The sequence below is a fragment of the Protopterus annectens genome, chromosome 6.part0 (genome assembly GCF_019279795.1).
Source record: "Protopterus annectens isolate FY-2018-M chromosome 6.part0, PAN1.0, whole genome shotgun sequence".
NCBI classification, from domain to species: Eukaryota; Metazoa; Chordata; order Ceratodontiformes; family Protopteridae; genus Protopterus; species Protopterus annectens.
This window is the reverse complement of record NC_056737.1, coordinates 1226694268-1226715234: the sequence shown is the minus strand read 5'-3', so window position 1 is coordinate 1226715234 and position 20967 is coordinate 1226694268. Positions and strand designations below refer to the sequence as shown.

Here is a 20967-nt window from a genome sequence, read left to right as displayed (position 1 = left end):
AACACCCTCCACAGCATTAAAGACAAGTGCTATGAGTTACTGCACAGTGCTAATACCTATCCTGAGACAACAGATATTGGCCACAGTCTTGGCAACACTTTCAGTGCCAGCTTTACCCCCCACACACAAGTGAAGTGCTGAGTGAATGTGTTCTCACATGCTGTATACTGTTTCTGTTCTAGGTGTCTGTGTGTTACTATGATGTTGCCCTGCAGCAAGACCAAGGGGTATGGTAGTGTGGTAACATATCCACCATCTCTTAGGCAGGGTACAGCTGTATCTGTATAGAATTCCCTGATCCATATGCCTCACAGATTATAGGGCTGATGAATGGCACTCCAAGGCTAGCCCAAGTGAATACCCTGTCATCAGGCCACATGACAATAGTCCCCAGTGTGGCTCAGGAGTATAGTCACTGGAGTGGTCCCCAGGAGTGGGTATTGTATTCCCCATCCATTCATCCAGATTTCTATTGTGAGTGAGCAGTGATTTGCACTGCTTTACATATATGTGATTTATATTCCATAATATGGATAGTGTCTGGGTTGTGCACATGTCCCACATGCATGTTCTTTGAAGTGTGGAAGTGTGCTTGAGGTCTCTGGGGCATGTTGTGTGGACAGATGTGTATCTTCAGAAGTAGCATTCCTGACCTAGTTTGGTGAGATATGGCTAGGTAACTGAGGTAGTGATTGCACCTACATAGGCAATATGATACAGGGATTCATTGGAGTTACTGGAGTCTCTCCATACAGGGCATGTGTATAAGGCATGGTATTCCCTTTGTGGGGTACATTTGTAGACTCTACAGTCGTTGCAGGTATCCAGTGGGGAACATGACAAAAGGGCCACTGCACACATTGACTGGGCTACTGATGGGATGGAACAGGGTTCCATGTCCTTTTACTTGCCGAATAACACACACTCAGTCAGGAGATGTGACACATCAAAGTACTTTCTGATGTCAGTGGCACTGTTTTGGTCAACAGGCAGCTGACTGTCAACCTGTTTTCCCCATTCTGTTATAACAATGTCACTGTTCAGTGGACTATCACCAATGTATTACTTCATGTGAGCCATGGTATTCCCAAAGGTAATGGTGATCTCTTGGCATTGATGTAATGTCCAAGGTTCTGACAACAATCATAGGTGTCAAGTGGCCTTTGGGTGTGATGTCGAGATCACATGGATTGGGAATGCTACCACCCACCTTACTTTTGTATACACACATTATCAGCCAGGATACCTTTGTGTTCTCCTGCACCTCAGAATGGTAGATCCCAAACATAAGAGGACATGGGTGAGTACCCCGTGTGACACCAGTCATGTCTGGCATTGGTTTGACATGGAGTCCACTGCAATCACACCGTGGGTACTATTTGTGAGACAATTTGCAGGAGAACTACTGATATAGTGGCTGCTACCTAGCCAAGTGTGTTTGTGTATGATTCCTGGGTGGAGAGTGGTCTCTGAGTATTAGAAGGGGTGCCAATATTGTTAACTAATCCATGCTGTCACATAGTCATTGCACATGGCACTACACATTTAGGGCTGTGGATTGTCTACACCAACTCTATGTTGTTTAACAACTACAGGCCTTGTAATGTGGACATTGGGACATATACTAGGTCCTCATTATAATAATTTAGCAACCCCCCCAATGGATCCTGTTATTACACAATCCCACCAACACCCACATAGGATACTGATGACAGACAGACACACACACACACACACACACACACACACACACACACACACACACACACACACACACAGTGTTACTCATTTCTCACATGCACCATGAAGCTTATTGGATGGATGCTATTCCAAGGTTCTTCTTAGGTGAGGAACATCACCAGCCCTTGTAAATACTGGTATTGGGTGATATAGTGGGTAAGAGATTTCATAAAATATTTTACCCTACACAAACATTTACATTTGCCAGGAGTGAGGTTTGAACCTCTATCTAACTATGTTTTCAGATCTTTATGTTACGCATTTATTACATGCAGCTCTGACCTTACATAGTTTAGGGTTGCCAACAGGTACTTGTAAGGTGAATGATATCTGCAGGACTGCTAAAGTCAGGCACTGAGAAATGTACTGTGTGTAAATGGGGCCAAAATCTTTAAGGTATGAACACATAAATATGGATATATATATATATATATATATATATATATATATATATATATATATATATATATATATATATACACACACACACACACACACACACACACACACACACACACACACTTGCCAGGACTGAGATTCAAACCCTATATAACTATGTAGTTATTGCTACTAAATTGTTTCGCATTTATCACACCCACCACAGAGCTTATAGGTAGAACACTGTCCAAACATACCTCTAAGCTGAGTGACATCAGCAGCAGTGCTAAAGAATAGGTAAGGGAAGTGTAGGGGGTGTGAATGGCCAAAAAATCAGGTCTCTACAAAGACACACACACACTCTTTCATACATTTTTACAGTTGCCAGGACCGGTATTAGAACTCCTACATAACTAGTTTGCTGCACTATAGTATTACACAGTTATTGGAAGCACCACGGAGCTTATACATTAGAGAACTTTCCAAAGGTATCTTTGAAGGTGAATTACATCAGCAGCAGTGCTAAATGAGGGGTAAGGGAAATGTAGTGAGTGTGAATGGCCTCAAAACCATGTCTCTACAAAGACACACACACACTCTCTCACACAAACACACACATTTTCACAGTTGCCAAGATAAACATTAGAATTCCTACCTCACTAGTTTGCAACACTATAGTATTACAAAGTTATCACAAGTACCACAGAGCTTTTATGTTGGGGAACTGTCCAAAGGTGTCTTTGAAGGTGAGTGACATCAGCAGCAGTGCTAAAGGAGGGGTAAGGGAAGTGTAGTGAGTGTGAATGGCCTCAAAATCATGTCTCTACAAAGACACATACACTCTCTCACACAAACACCCACATTTTCACAAATGCCAGGACTGGTATTAAAACTCATACCTAACTAGTTGCCTCACAATAGTATTACACAGTTATCACAAGCACCATGGAGTTTATAGGGCTGCAAACTGCCCAGCTGTTTTTTTCAGGGTGACTGACATCAGCAGGAGTGCTAAAGTAGGGCAATGAGAAGTGTAATGAGTGTGAATGGCCTCAAACACATTCATCTAGAAACACACACACACACACACACACACACACACACACACACACACACACACACACACACACACACACGCACACACACACACACTCTCACACACATCTTTACATTTGACAGGACTGAGATTACAACTGCTACATGAATACTTATTTGTAATATAGTGTTGCACAGTTATCACAAGCATCACTGAGACTATAGAGTTGAGGACTAACCAAAGGAATTTCTACAGTGGATGACATCAGCACATCATGTGATTAGGCCAATGGGATGTGTACTGGATGGGAAAGGCCTCATAATGGGATTCACTCTGTCGCTATCTGTCTCTCTCTTCCCCATGTCTCTGTGTGTGTATGTTTGATATATTATATTATGTTGGCCTTAGATATGTGTGAGTATTCCTATCCTATGTGTGTGTGAGTGTGTATGAAGTATCAATGGTGTACAATTTGGTGTGTGTGCTCTTACATCTGTGAATAACACATATCTATATTCCACTGTGTTGTCAGACATGGGCTTCATTTCTCTAAGTGTAGGAGCATGTCCAGTATGACCGTCTATACTGAGTGTGTGCATCCATTCCAGGGAAAGTTGGACTCCAGTATATGGTTTTGTGTGTTACAACTATAACTGGCAACCTGTTTCTGCAGGACATCTGAAGATAGGTTGCCAATATGGAGACACAATGGGCGTAACATACAGGGGATACTTTAACTATTGCTGTCTGTGCTGCTTGTGTAACATGGTTGGCTGTAGCATAGAATTTCTGACATGTGTACTGTTTTACACTGTAAAGTATCATGTCATCAACTACTGACAATTATCATTCTCTGCTCACAGTTATTTACCAGGGAAATACAAGATGAATAAAGCTGAGACCAATATTCTGTGGCATACGGACTACATATTCTGGTACACTCCTGCCATTGTGGAGGGGTGGCTACAGACAATAGACTGCTGGTTCTGTGTAAATGGTCCATCACCTTGTTAGTATGCTGGCTGGGATCCCTTCTTCTGCTCTTCTCAACTTAACAGAATGGCCATATCCTGCTGGGGCCATACCTCTCAGCTGTACAGGTACACCCAGGTTATTCAGAGGTAGGACTCATATATCTGGTCAGTTTACCTTCACATTGTGGTTTACAAGCAGTTATGTGGCAATTCATTCATGGGTTTGCAGTCAGGGTGTAGTATGGGCAGACATTAGAGTTTCAGACTTCACACACCCCATGACATCCATGGTTCTACACCCTCCTATGTTATTTTCTCCTCTTCCTAAAATTATGAAAGCAATATATCAGAGGTGTCCCTATAGTTGGGCCTTTATCCCAGTACTATTTATGGCCTGATCCACAATTCTTGCAGTAGGACATGGGGAGGCATGCTACTACTATTTGTCAGCATGGCCTTGCATTTGTTTTTTTGTTTACTGTGTTAGGTTGCTAGTTAGGACCCCCCAACATTCCGTACATTGGCACTATGCGTGAGGCATGGGCCTTTGCCAGAGGTCTGTAGGCCATTTGAGAGTGCTGCAGGCCATCTTTAGCAGGCCAGTACATTCTGTCACTCATACATTCCCATGCTGCAAGCCAGTGGATTACCCTGGGGTGACAGTAGTAAATGGTTGAGGTGTTCTTGTCAATCCTTCCTGCTTATACTGATCCATGAGTCTGGATGTGGTCAGGTTGCTGCTTACAGCTAAGGACACACCTGCATGGGACACCTATTCAGCATGCAGCATCATGTATGTATTCCCATACAGAGATGGGTTCATGCTGTACTTATTCCCTACAGCAAGGATATGACCTGTGATAAACCTATGGCTGATGGTGGGGTGCGCTGGGTGCATGTGTGATATGGAAGCTACTGGCACCTGACGCACACATATACCTGATACATTCCCCTTATGCTGGCTTGTGTGTGGACATGGGCAGCCTTTCATTACTTTATCACTGTGCCTTTTGTGGTCTGCCAGTGACTGGCCAGACTACCTGTATTCCATACTAGAGGTACAACTAATGTGATGCTAACCTCTATGTATAATTCCACAGTTGTGTGCAGTTGACAGTTATTTTACATGCACTCTGGGTAGGGTACTTCCACCTGTGTACTGTTTCTATGTATGGGCTCCTGTTCATGGCGAGTTCAGCTTTCCAACGGTGACAGATATTGACAACTGTACAGTGAGTATGCACAACTGCTGACATGGGTGTAGCTGAGAAGCAGTGAGGTTGGCACTGCAGTTGTTGAAACATGGCCCTGTTGACCACTGTACTGTACCTAGGCCACTGAGACACAACCATCCAGGCCCACATGCTGACCACTTCCAGGCAATATTAAACACACAGCAAACTTACCACACTGACCCCTGCATATTGTACACATGAAACAATGTAGATTGAGACAGCTCTGGGAATCTATGCTCCAGTGATATTACTCCTCAAACTTACATGTTACTGCATTTCTACATGGGATTGTCGGGGGGGGGGTGCACACCTGAAGACTTTAAACATTTGCAATGACTGTACTGGTATTTTGGTTACTCTGTTGGTTTCCATTGCATATTGTATTGTAACCTATCATGCAGAAAGGAGGCATATCAGTAGAGTACATGTTACATTTTAATGGCATTAATTCCAGTTTCAGAGTTCCTACTCTTCAGAACTAACATGCAACTGCCAGACCTGTTGTGGTATGTCAGTGTAGGTCTGGAGGGGGGCTGTACACCTTTGCCATCATTTGGGGGCCTTAGCCCTGCCTTTCTTTATGGTCATCTACACCTCACCTGTCCAGCTGGGTGAGGCTGGTGGTGGGTATGTGACCCTCACTGGCATCCTTGTGTGACCTATTGACACCCACAGTTATTTGGGCCATCACATGTACTGCAGTGGGAGATGTAACCTTGTGTAGTACTGCCTACTATGTTGACACCAGTATTTGTTATGGATTTCCTGCTGTCCCATATAGCTGTCAGCTGTCTGCTGCTATCCCATTCAGCCACCCAATTGTCTTGCATGCTTGCATCCATATCATGCATACAAGTATGAGAACATACTACTCCATTCAGTAACTGATAGGAAGAGTGACTTACCTTGTTGCTGAGCCAGTATTGAGGACGGTGCTGGAGGGCTGACTATGTCGGATGCACATAGTATACTCCCTATACATGGCAAAGCACAGGTAGTGTCATGTTTGGCATCCCTTTTACTGTATGTGCAAGTCGGAGAGAGGTATCAGTCGCTGGGTCCCTACAGTAACAATGTGTGTGTTGTGCATTGCCTCTTTACCAAGGCATGGGCATACTGGGCACACCTCCTTGTGCCTACAGGGATAGGCTCAGGATGTTCCTTCTCCAAGTCCCTTTGTGCCTCTGCTAGCCTTGGCAATGGTGGGGAGCTGTGTGGCCCTACCCCATGCTGTTCCTGATGCAGGTGTTTCCGCAGGATCATATTGTGTAGCATGACACATACTATGAATATTTGTGTACATAAAGCTGGAGAGTACTGCAAGGCTTCACTGGATATGTCAAGGCAGCAGAACCATGACTTGAGCATCCCAAACACATGCTCTACAATGATCCTGGTTTCTGCGTATGCCTTACTATGGTGTTCTTGTTTGGGTGTTTGTGCATTTCTGATGGGTGTCATCAGCCATGGTTCCAGTACATAGCCAGCATCCCCCACTAGATGGCCATATGGGATGTCCCCCCTGCAAACCCCTGATACAGCTGTAAGCAATGCCAGATGTGGGAGTCATGATAGTTTCCAGGGCTGCCAGCACATACCTTCATGATAATGTCCTGGGCATCACACACGACCTGGCAGGTGATGAAGGGGAAGCCCTTGTGGTTTATGTAGCCCCTACTCTACTTGCTGGGTGATGTTTTGATGTGGATGTGCATGCAGTCTATAGCACCAACTACCTCAAGGTATTCTGCTATCTGGTGGAAGAGACGCATACTTCTGGTCAATGCCTCATCGATGGTGGGAAATATATGTCCTCATTGGCATGTGGTGTCATGGCATCCAGGAACTGGTGAAGTACTCTGGATGCTGATGCCTGTCAGATCCCCATAATATCCTCAGTTGGTCTTTGGAAGGTACATGTGGCTAGTATTCTTAAGCCTAAACATACCTTGGTATCCACTGGGATGGGTTCCCCTCTGTTAGTTCTGTGTTTGAGGCATGGCCGGCACAGCTCAATGATTTGCTGTAGAATGTCCCTGTCCACCCTATAGCGCTCCACTACCTCCAGCTCATGTAGGCCCTGGTAGGTTACCCTGGGTTGACAGCATTCCCCTCCTCACCACCCTCAGTCTCTAGCACATATTGATGGGGTAAACCAGCAGCAGCCTCTAACATTTTTAGTTAGTTTTGCCAGTTAAAGATCCCCAACTGTATACACCGGTGGTGTAGAGATTGTGGGAAAAAACAGTCTGAAAGGTGTTTGCATAGTTTATAGTAGTGTACTAGACTGCTGTATAAGTAATTGGTTGATTCTGATACATTCTACCTGCCAGCTATGCTAGTTCTCCTTGATTGCCTTCCTACTGCTGTTTCCCCCCCAAAAAAGTCTGAAAGGTGTTTGCATAGTTTATAGTAGTGTGCTGGGCTGCTGCATGTGTAATTGGTTGATTCTGATACATTCCACCTGCCCGCTATACTAGTTCTCCTTGATTGCCTTCCAACTGTTGTTTCCACTTCCCATTTCCTCCCTATTTAAGCCCTGAGGCGTGCCGCACATACCTAATGCTGGAAGGTAAACAGTACTGCCATTTCCTTTTTTTTTTTTTTTTTTTGTTTAAAACCCAGTGCGCAGCATGCAAACTCATTTAGGCTATGCACACAGTGCTCAGGCACATCTGACACCCCCCCTCCCTTAGCTGTGTTTAGCTAAGGGCAAACACAGGCCACAGAGCTTCAATGAGCTTACAGCAGGCATGACACACCCGCTTATGAAGTCATTCAGCTCTTAGACTTGCACTGTTGTATTGCTGCACCTACATGGTTAGGTACAAGCCGACACTTTGAAGAAATATGTGATTCAGTATAACTCCCCTCATTTGCCCCAGTGTGTAGGTCATTAGTTACTGCACTAAAACAGACCCTTTCCCCTTGACAACCAGTGCTCCCTGGTATTGTTTACATTCTACATTCCATTGACTATAATGGCAACATGCAGATTTAATTTAAAATTGAGTTTTCCCATTTTTTTTTTTTTAATTTTCAGCCCGATCCCATTTGCTTGCCACTGCCCTATGCTTAAACATCCGAGATCAAACAAAAAAAAGTTTAATTTTCATAATAATTAATTACTTTTTAATGCCAATGGCCTTATATTTGGCCACTGGCATGTCTAATATACATAATACATGCTCTTTCACGAGCTGTCTTGCCTCCGTTTTGTCAGTTGCAGAAATGTGCTCAGTTATTTTCTGAATACATTTCTGCACTGACATCATTCTAGCTTGGAGACCTGGTAGCTTGGTGAATCACTACATCACTTCATTTTCTTGGTTTTCACCAGCAAATATAGTGATTTTCATATTTGCTGGTTTTCCAACAGTGTAGGGCCGCTCGTGCACGTGAAAATGGCACTATCCTGAATCACTCTGTGGCCATTTTCCATGCAGGAGCCCCTACATTGTTCCTGTATGGAAAAAAGCAGCTTTCTGAATCCCAGGGAAGAGTCAAACGAATGCTTTCTGAAAACATATACAGCAAAATGAAGGTCATAATTTTCTGTTTTTTGGCTTAGAAAGGCTGATACATGATGACAGGGGTGGCCCATGGAAAATTAAGTTAGTGGTCATTGAATTATATTGGCAGATTAAACTCAATGTTTCTAGTTCATTTGCACTAAACAATACTATTTCTATTTCACCATTACTAAAAGTGAAATCATTTGTAAGTTAATATGATTTAGTATGTTTACTTTTAAAAGTATTCATCATTTAAACAAGTATTTATTTAATATTTATTTTATTTTATGTTATGTTATTCATATAAATTCAATTTTGGGATGTTGTTTTAAGTGGAAAACAGGTTTTTCATCACTTCCTAGGATTTTGATTTTTAAGGAAGTGCTGTTGTTCATATTTTTATCTCTGATGAAGTCCCCGTCTAATTCAGAAGGATGAAAGTGCTTAGATTTTTATAAAAAAATTGTTTTAAAAATATTACAGTTTACTTGATTTATTTAAAAGTTTATTCACCGCACTGGTGGTACACATGAGTGTGGAGGTTATATAACCTGTCATCAGCTGCTGGATTGTCTGTATTCCTGCAGATGATGCCTTTGTTGTGGAGAGTGAGTGGATTTAGTCCTGCTGATTTAGTGAAATACAAGGACTTCACCAGCTTCCTAGGTCTAAGTCTACAGTACTCCAGTCTTTGATGAGAGCAGAGGCTTCTATGTGCCAGCTACCAGTGCTTATGCTCCAGAAAGGATTGTAGTGTTTATTTTTGATTGGCTAGCTTCAGCAGGAGTGTTAGCTTATCTTTGATTGGTCAGCTTATGCAGGTGCAGAGCCTTAGAGATTTTAAATACCGAGGGGCTTGCTCATTCCAGTGCTCTTCTGTGTTGGACAACTCCATAGTTTAAAAAAAGACTCCCGAGAAGGAGAAGACTGCAGTGTCGGTATCTATTTGGGTTGCTGCTGAAAATGCACTACAAGGGCTTCATTGGCTTGCTAGGATTAGCCTGAAGTGTTCCAGTCTTTAGTGAAAGCTTGGGCTGCAGTAACTGTGCTTGTTTTTGTTTGGCTTGCTTCTGTAGTAATACTGCCTACATTTTGTTTGCCCAATTTCTGTGGGGATAGACCTTTGCAGACTTTAAATTCCAGGAGGCTTGCTCAGTTTGGCATGCTGGAATGCCATTACAGCAGTACAATACAGTTTTTATTCTATTAGGTGATCAGTACAAGAACATAGTCTACAAAAGGTAAGATGACCTTTTCCTCTTTGTTCTAAATGGTATAAATTTCACTATGTTCTCTATATCATCTTAATTGTAAAATCGTGATTGTTTTACATACTGCATTATTACACGCACTAAAATCATCGTCTCTTTTTAGCTCACTATTTACTGACTACACTTCTGGATGAATTGTCAAAAGTTGCAATTTTTTTCTGATTACTGTAGCATTACTACATATAAATAATGTTGCACTGTTGTTCCACATTGCTTTTGCATTGCTATTTACTACGAGCAGCACCTCAGATAATACTGAGGTGCTACCAGTTATTGATACTTGGTAGATAGAGACCAATTTTTTTTCAAATTTACTGAAAGCACTTTTTGATTATCTGTGTTCTGAGTCAGGATAATGGTGAAAATACAGGCTCTTAGATTTCTTCATCCTTTCATATATTATTTTGACCAAATAGTGCTCCACATGGGGGTGAATGACATCAGGCACTCTAGCCAAAAGGAAATGTAGAAAGATATGTTTTAACTTGTTATGCATTAGTGTCAAGATCTTGGCCATACCAAGGGTTCATAGATCCCACCATCTTCACAAATATTATGAACAAATAGTGTTCCACAATGGGTAAATGACAGTAGGTACTTTACCCAAAGTGACATTCAAAAGGATATGTTTAAACAAGATATGCATACATCTGAGGTAGGAGATATGCTGGTCTTGAGTGTTATTTTGTCATCACCCAGAATGATGGTGAGGTTCAAAGATAAAATAATTTGCTAAGCAAGTCATGTCATTCTAGTATCTGTCAGCGTAGGACTCAATGGCTCACTAGCCTTCCAACTTTGCCAAAATTATCTTCATCTCTTTTATCAAGGCTTTCAAATTCTGTCTAAAGCTCTGCTTCTCTTATAATGACTGTTTTTATAGAGTCCATCCATTGGACATCCACACCTAGTAAACTCAAATTTAGACTAAATTAATGTGACTCAACTCAGTGCCAGGAGGCTGAATAAAAAATGCCTGAATACCAGGCTCTTCTGCACTTTGAACACATTTATATATGTGTAGTTACTGAAACATGGTTTCAAAGCAATGAAAACACTCCTTGTATTCCTGGCTTTAGTGCCTAGCATATCTTCAGATCCACTTACAATTGTGAGGGAATATCAGCATTTATCAAAAATATCATCACCTCATTGCAGGTTCCCTGAGATATCAAATGTAAACTCCTGGGTGTCCTGATCAACTTTTATAAGACTAATTAAAATTCATAGTTAGTTATAGAACCCTATTTGTATCCCATTCTGAGCATGATAGCTATCTTAATACCATAGCAGAAATCCCTATTAAACTCAGAACTTTTCTTCTGGGGGATTTGAACTATCCATTAATAAACTGGCTAACCTACACTGCCAATGGTCAGCAAGAGCAACGTTTCCTTGACAGTATAAATTCGAACAACCTTTTACAAGTAGGTAACTGTCCTAGTAAGAGCCACAATATACATAGCCTTGTCTTCACAGATATAGTCACTTCTCACCTTCATGTGTATCATATGTTTCATGTCCCCTTGTGAAATCAGATCATATAATAGTGACCATTTACTCTGAAACCGGTGATACTTCCTTAGCAAATACCTCTGTATTTAGGGATTTTTCAAAAGCTAAACCTCTTCAGTTACTTGATGACAAGTAAAGTAATCTGCAATCCTTCTCTGATGAATTCTATTGCTAAAGCTGCTGACTTGGCCTCTAACTTCTAATCCTACTTAAATAGTTTTGATAAGGGTCTATATCAGATAATCAAACTTTTAAAAGTTCGAACACCATATGGTCAAACTCTTAAAAGTTCAAAAATCAAATAAAAAAAAAAAAACAGAAAAAAACCTACCTGAAAGCATAAGCAGAGGTGAAGCCCCCTTGCACCTCCCACACCCCCTGCTCTTTAAATATACCAACTCCGAGATCACTCCACAGTGCAGACAATAGAAAACTTCCATTGCCGCACTGTATGGGGATCTCCATTGAAATGTTTGAACTTTTAAAAGTTTGATCATATGGTGTTGACCATATGATGTTCGAACTTTTAAAAGTTCGACAATGTGATAGGAACATGTTTTGATAAGGCAGTCCCTATCAGCATCAAATTATAATGACATTTAAAAGCAAAACCCTGTGGTGAAATATGTCTGTAAATAAATTACCTAACAAGAGAAATAAGTCACTTAACTCTTAGAAAAGATCTCTTTCCACCTCTCTTAAGAGCACACTTAAGCAAACCAGTAAACAGCTTAAGGGAGCCATCAGGAAACTCAAAGCTATGTATCCACAAAAAAAAAAAAAAAAAAAACCTATAAAACTTAATCTTTCTGTAACTCTGTCAGGAAGTGAAAAACAAGTTAACATACACAACAATATTTGGAGCTTGTCCACAATAATAATGCTCACTCTTAACTCAAAGGACTCAAAGGACATAAGTAATATTCTACCTGAAAAATTACTGCAGATTTTATAACACCCACATTTATAGCTATTTCACAAATTCCACAGTCCTAAACCCCCCTTAGTTAATATGAAACAAGCCTTTTCATTCCTCTCATGAACTCATGAGCTAAGAACATCTCATACATGGGTGCTAACAATATACCAGATTGCCTGTTTATTAGTAACATCTTTAATCTAAGCCTTTCCACTGGTGACATTCCTGAAACCTGGAAAACAGCCATTGATGTTACATGAGTTTTTGTCAGATTATCATATGGTCGAGTTTCTGAAAACTTGGACGTAATAAATAAATGTACAATTCCCCCCTGCACCCCCACACCCCTGCAAAGTATATATATATATATATATATATATATATATATATATATATATATATATATTACACTTGGTGGAAAGTGCTATAATTTATGTTGTTTAAACTCAGTATATGTATGATATGTGTTTTCAGTGTTTTGAGTTTTCAAGATTTTGAAGTTTCAGTGTTTTGGTTTCAGTGTTTTGAGCTTTTAGTGTTATGAAGTGAATCTGTGTGTGTGTGTATGTGTGTGTGTGTGTGTATGTGTGTGTGTATGTATATATATATATATATATATATATATATATGGGTCTACTTCTAATGACTGAAACGCCGATTCGCCGACAGTGAAATCACCGACACGAAACGACCGACAACGCAGTTGACCGACACGCTCGAATCCTGACAGACGGAAGACCGACAAGGGGAATGTGTAAGCGCGACCTGGTAAGTATGCGATAGTGAGGGATTTAGGAGTAGGGAGCGGACAGGTAAGTGTGCAATACTCAGGGATGTAGGGTTAGGGTGTGTGATAGGTGAGTGTGCGGTAGTGTCGGAGCTTGGGGTTCGGGGTGTGTAAGTGAGTTAGGGTTAGGGTGCAGGTAGGGAGAGTGTGCGGTAGTGTCGGAGCTTGGGGTTGGGTGTGTAAGTGAGTTAGGGTTAGGGTGCAGGTAGGGAGAGTGCGGTAGTGTCGGAGCTTGGGGTTCGGTGTGTAAGTGAGTTAGGGTTAGGGTGCAGGTAGGGAGAGTGTGCGGTAGTGTCGGAGCTTGGGGTTGGGTGTGTAAGTGAGTTAGGGTTAGGGTGCAGGTAGGGAGAGTGTGCGGTAGTGTCGGACCTTAGGGTTAGGGTTTGGGTTAGGGCTAGTGGATATGTGTTGTAGTGTACTGTGTTGTTTACGTGTAGTGTGTCGGTGTTATGGTGTTTGGTGTTTCGCGTTGTCGGGTTTATGTGTTGTCGGTTTTCTGGCGTCGGTGATTTCTGTGTCGGGGAATCGTTGGTTCGGTCTTTAGAAGTAGACCCATATATATATATATATATATATATATATATATATATATATATATATAAAGAGAGAGAGAGAGAAAAATAGATATCATTTGCAGAGTCCAGGGGGGCTTCCTCCCGGACTTGACCATTTGAATTTTGAGTCTCCCAAATTCAATAATATGATAAAAATCCTGTTACACAAGGGTGGCCCATCCATTGGCTTTATAGCCATAGACATATTAGTCTTACAAGGCTCATACATAAAGCTATGGAATGTATTAGTATCTCAGACTTAATTAATCTTGACATTGAAAATCACTTCATATTGTTGGAAACTATGTACTTAGATTATAATATCGATATTAAAGATGAATCTTATATTTGACTAGTTATTTCATCAACTCATACTAAATTTTCTTTTTTATCCAATTCATCTTGTGATGGGATTCCAGAATGGATAAAAATTTTAAATGAAATAATTTATAAAAAATGGGAAATTGATAATTTAATTCTCAAATTACAATCACTTATAGTAAAAGGTAATAGTAATTAAAATAATGGATTTAGTAATTTCCTTACCAATGAACATCAGGTAGTCTTAACTAAGCAAAATAAAAAACAACTTCTTCAGTCTATTAAAACACATCCTGGACTTTGTATTGGAGATTATTTACTTGGAAAAGTATCTATACAGCTTTTTTGTTTCCTATTAGGGTTGCTAAATTAGACAAGAAAATACATCCGAATGTTGGAAATGTAAAAAAAAAAATGTTATGCTAATTGGTCACACATGTTTTAGGATTGTTATTTGATACGTAATTTTGGGAAAAAGTAGTTCTTTTAAACTTTATGGTCTGCTTCTTTCATTTTAATGAAATATATGGTTTTGTTTAATGTTCTAGAAATAAAAAAGTTAAAAAAAAAATCTAACCTGGACAATTTTTGCTTTGGCTAGGAATTTTTTATAAGAAATTGGAAGAAACCTTCAAAACCAAAATATGACGTATTTCTTATCTATCTGAATTATACTGTAACAAAAGAAACGGCAAGTAAGCAAAACGGCAACTAAGCAAAATAGAATGCTTCCTAACAACCTTAAGAATAATCCTTGGTTGAAAGTATTAGCCCTCATTGAAACTTATTCATCTTAACTCTGCTTTTAATAACTGATACTTATTTTTTTATTATTTATACCTTGCATTATTTATTCATAATCTTATCTCAGGCATTTTGTAAATGTGAACAGTTTATATGTCATTCAACTTATTTGCAATACATACTGATATGTTTAATTATTATATGGCAATTAAAAATGTATTACATCTCACAACATCCTTATAAAAAATCAATAAAACAGTTTGAGCATAAAAAAATATTTTTTCTCATGCTGGTCTCTCATCAATTTGGCCTTGCTAAAAGGAGGTTGTTCCTCTTTAACCTCATTAACTTCTTTGCAAAAAGTCAATGAAGCAGTAGATATTGGTTATGTAATACATATCCAGACACAGCATTTGACACTATTCACACTGCAGTTATTATTGACAGACTTGTAAACCTCACTATAAATCTTTTTGTTGTGTGGCATTCAGCTAATTTGTTCTCTGACATAGCATGTGTTTAGAGTAGCAGGTATCACATCTGAAACCATAAAAGTTATCAGTGGTGTACTGCAGAGCTCATTACTGGGCACTATTCTATTCAGCATCCATTTCTCAGACTTTCAGGCCAACACTCTTATCTTATGGTTATCTATAAATATACATTGGATATGTATATTTCATAAGTAAATACTAGGCTATCAGTATGTAGACTATAGTTTTAGCCAATAACCCGAGGAGAGAATCAAACCATGAACCTTGTATCTGTGAGGTTACAATTTCGACCATTATGCCGACCCTTTCTACCAAAGTCACTTCTCTGCAGCTAATCATAGTTCATTTTGGTACACAAAACATTTTATAATACCATAGAAGTGACACATTCCTACGGGTCTATATCATAATCTCAAAGTCTGACAATATCAAATACGATATTGTCGACATGAGATTACCAAAAGCGCACAACATCAAACATTTAAACGGAAATCTCCATAAGGGGAGATTTCGATTTACTTCAATGTTGTGCGATCTCGGAGTTTGTTTATTTAAGTAGTGGGGGGTGTGGGGGGTGCAGAGGGCCTTGCCTCCCTGCGTAAATGCTTTAGTATTTTTTTTTTTTTTTTAATAATCTTTTTTGTTAGGATTCCATGGTTTAATACTTCGATGCATAAAGTTCAATCTTTATGCATTCAAAGTATTAAACTTTCGAAGTTATAATATAGACCCCATTCCTACAGCCAGACACTGTCAAAAATTATCTAGGCAGTCTTGTTGATAACTCCTTAACCTTTTGACTAGAATATCTTCATAGTAGTTTAGCTACTAAAAAATGAGTGCCCTACTATGGATGGTAATTAAATTCATATTCCAACCATAATAAGCATATAAAATAACTAAAAAAATACAACTAAAAATGAACATGCATATAAGAATAACAATAAACTGTTACCTAGCAATCATACCTGCTGTCATAGTACAGGTGACAAAAGAACTCGCATTATTTCATGTTGAGGGTATAATTGTACTACCAGTGCCCCCACTCTCTTCACAGTAAGAGACATTTTCACAGTGAAATCATAAAATGCTCACCTGTACAGTAAGGGCAATGGAGGATCTGAAGCACTTGAGTGTTTCTGAGTCCCTGTTCTAATGCATAAGAAGTTTCTAAATGCTGGTTATGTTTAATCTTTTTGCTAACATTTTGCGTTAATAAAGATATGTTATAAATACTGCAGGAATATGTAATCCATAATTGTTTAGAATACTGTTTCATACTTAGATTACTGATTTTAATAACTTCTATTATTTACTTATACATCCTTTCTTGACTAGATTAGTCCCACTAGGCTAATGGTCTCTTTTCAGGGGAGACCCTAGGCAGTTTTTATACTACTAGAGGGAATTTTGCTAGGGCAGCCTCCCTTACCCTCTTTGATAGGTGCTGTGGGATCTTGTATTAACTTAAGAGCATGATATTTTGCCTGAAATCTTTACTAGCTAAAGCTCATCTTCTGATACTGAATGCTTCCTATTACAGAAAAATCCAATAGTTTGTATATCACTTTAGAAAATAATGTACTTTCAGTACAACACGTTTCTCTTTAATTTGCATGCTGTGATATCACTTTATGGTTTATCAGCTTTCCCAAAAACAGAAGTGGTGAGGCCTACCGGAAATAAAATACAAACATGATAGATTCCTGGAAAGTAATAGGATCACACTTTGACAGTTTGCAGTGCAGTAAATTTATATCTGCATTTCACAAGGTTCTTTGCTTTAGCTGATTTGAAAGACTTACTAAACCAATTTAACATTATAAATCTGCAGGTATTATGTTTTTCAACTTCAGCAGTGTTTCTTTCAAGCTGAAGTCATTCTTCTAGCATTTGATATGAAGGGCTTGCCAAAAATATACTTTTAGAATAATTTTGTATTAATAAGCCCTTCTATATTCATTATGTACATGAACTCAAAAGCAGAATGTCCAGACAATAATTTTATATCAAATATACAATTCACAAAAATTTAATAGTATACTGAAGCACATGAATATATGTACAAATTTTAATGCTATATCAAATATACAGTTCACAAAAATGTAATAGAATACTGAATCACATGAATATATGCACTATTCATTTTATAACGCTGTTTCCAGTACTTTGCTAAGTGCCATTCCTGACATTAAAAAAATATACAGATACATGTCTCCCAAGATTGTGTACACCACTCTAGTCTGACTATATATAAGCAGGGTCATGACTACTGACTTTGAATAAAGTCTGGGTGCATTACAATACCACTGGGAGCTGTACGTCACCAGCATGAGACTAGCTTCTCAGCGGGGAGCAAGCATTGCAATGTGCTTCAATAATTAACATGAACTTGAGGGCACAGCTGATGCTCAAGAATGACTGACAGTCAATGGCTCTGCTCTGTGGAAAAAGTGCTCTTAGCATGCATGCAGATGGCCTTGCTGTGTTACTATTGATAAACTCAGCATGAATAACCCTCTGCGTCATTTATTACAGGATGATGTCTACCTCTCATAATTGCAAAGTAAGATTTTTAATAATCTGTAAATCTGTTTATATATTGCACTCCTGTAACTTGCACTTGCTTTGAGATGAACATAATTATCTTAGTAATATATGCTCTGGAGTTTTATTCTCTATCTACTGACTATTTTTTCAATAAAAAAATAAAAAAGATAAATTACAAGTAATTTATGTCTTAGATTAAGTCAGATATTTATTACTAAGTTAAAATGTCCCCAAAATCATCAGATATTTATTACTAAGTTAAAATGTCCCCAAAATCATTTATTAAACAACGTCAGATACTATTTTCTTTGGTTTGCCTAAAAAAAAAATCACAATATAAATATTTTCTAAAATATTTTAATACGTGTTTAAAATGACCACTTACCTCTCCAAGAGAAAAGTAATGTCTGGGGATTGGGGAATCTGGATAAATATTTTCTAAGTACCATGAAAATGATTTGCACTTCAGTTTTTCTTTTAGTGCTTTTCGAGATGATACATCCCCATAATCCACTCTGACAACACCTGAAAATATATGAATATTGAATAAACATGAATTTTCAAGAAAGTGATGGCTGACTGTTCCTCTCTTACATAGCATCATTGTGTAATGTATAATTTCTTATATTACAAAGAAAATGCTAGCTGAATATGTCTCTCATAAGCAGTGTCTTTGTATAAGTAATGACATTACATAACACTGTTTGAAAAGAAGCCAGACTGCTAGATTTGCAGTCATTTCTTTTCTACAACAGAAATGTATACAAAGGCCATAAGTGCATACAATTCTCATAAAGTAATGCAGTAATCGTATGGTAAAACTAGTAAGAGAAATACTGAATTCTTGATACCTGCTTTGTTCCAATTCAAGGTAACAATGAAGGTACAGACTATCCTGAAAACAGTTAATAGCTAGTCAGAGAAATAATCCGGGATAAGACCCCAGCCCATCAATGGGTGCAGTAACTTTTAGGAAAAAGAAAATCCAAGATAACATATTGATTCAGCCATTATAAAAACTAATTTAGCATTAATGCTGCAGAAATACAGAATGCAGATATCACAAATGGTAAAACCGGGGAAGTAGGACAGTTTGAGCCCAGACAGTTTGACTCCATTGCAATTGGATACACTTTCATACTAAAATTCATATTTATTTTCCATGAGAATATTTATTGGATAGCTTGACCCCAGATGTTTTGGCCCCAGTGTATTTGACCCCAATTAAATTTAATAAAAGCATTTTACTAATTAATACTTTAATTAGAAATTTTACATATGCCCCGGGATTCATGAACCTTGCGCCAGGCGCCAGCATAGCGTCGGCGTTATAACACCAAATATGGCTGCTTAGCGATTCAGGTATGAATGAATTCCACGTGCACTACCGGTGTGCGCCGGACCGTCCCCGCCCCCGGCGTAGGTATGCAAAACACACTGTGTGCAGTATTGCACCATGCAAATGAGGGCAAATAGCGATCCACGAAGTGGCGCAGGCGTAGCGTAAGGGCACGGCAATGTAAACCAAAAAAAAGGGTTTACATTTACCCAAACATACCGGAGGAGTAACGGAAGGCTGTCAAAGTCAGGTATCATATAGGTGCAATATGCCAATGTGGAAAGGCACCGAGAATGTCCAAAGAAAATATGCACAAAATGTAAAAAAATGACATAAATGGCACGTATGTAGAAAGAACAGCAGACCCCGGGATATGTGCACAGAAGTTGTAAAGCAATGAAATAATATGACAATGTCCTAAAAGAGCAGTAGAACACAAATCAGCTGCACAGCCACCACACACCATAGTATGTATGTAAAGCTGCAACCCCAGCGCAATGGTTGTCAAGGAGTGGTGGCGGTGTGCGCCGTAACCATGTATTAGTAGTCAATTCCATGCAAATGAGGCAGATAATAGTGAATCGCAAAACGGCACCGCGTAAGGATGGAGCAAGCGGCGAGCGGTACTACACCGAGGAGTGGCCTACACGAGATACATGTCAACCACAGAGGGTGTGCCACTGTAGGAGGAAGGATACTGGAGGTCAGCAAATCTGGGCTGTACAATGCACATCACAGCATCAGGACTGGCGTGTTAGGAAATAGATGCGCTGAGAGTACAGAATGCGCGTACAAATGCATGTGCACGAGGATGACTACGTTCCCTAAACCAGTCATGTGGACGCCTCACCGGCAACAACCACGGATATAGGAAGGTAATGCGGAGAATACGAGGAAATGCGGAAGCAGTGTAAATGGATCCGTAATGAGCAATTAACACCAATCAATGCAGGAAGGGCAAACGCCGGCAGCTGATAACTCTGCATGCAGACTCCTGCATAACGGGAAAGGGGAGGCATATGAGTGCAAAGATAGTAGCGGATGTAGTAGAAATGCAAAGAGCAAAGAACCGAAATAGCACAGCCAAGTACAGAGGTAGCATAACTGCGGCTGCAGATAAAATGCATCATATGCCATGTGCCTGCAGGATGCAGTAATGTAAGATGCCAGGCGAAGGCAATGCAGGCAACTGTAATGTAACACTACAGGCAGTACCGTTGCAGCTGCAAGCGTAAAACCACGGAAATAATCCGTGGATACGGCCGCACAGACACACCCAATGACATCACCGGGTATACAGCACAACAGTATTAAATGTGAATGCACACAACACACAGCGCGATTTCCCAAACGCCGCACCGTAGGGTGTAAACAGACGGGGAACTTTTAATATGTATATGCTGGGTGCCGCCGCGGCCGTGATGCATAGGTATGTGGCAGAGACAGACGGAGTTGCGGAGGGTGGTGCCGACAATGACCGTAGGCCTCACAGGAGAAGGAGAGTGTTCAGACCAAGGGTGACCTACCAGGGGCTGCGAGACCTGGAGATAGTAGAGCGCTACAGGGTGGACAGGGACACGTTACAGCAAATGAGT

General features: G+C 39.8%; 1 protein-coding gene across 1 annotated transcript in view; it reads right to left on the bottom strand.

The window, feature by feature from the left end:
* The window catches only part of GALNT13 (polypeptide N-acetylgalactosaminyltransferase 13), a 1383758-nt gene that overhangs the window by 593403 nt on the left and 769388 nt on the right, over positions 1-20967 (bottom strand). Inside the window, exon 7 of the mRNA XM_044074835.1 lies at positions 18419-18558. Within this exon, the coding sequence (XP_043930770.1) occupies positions 18419-18558 (140 nt within the window). The remainder of the gene's footprint in view (positions 1-18418; positions 18559-20967) is intronic.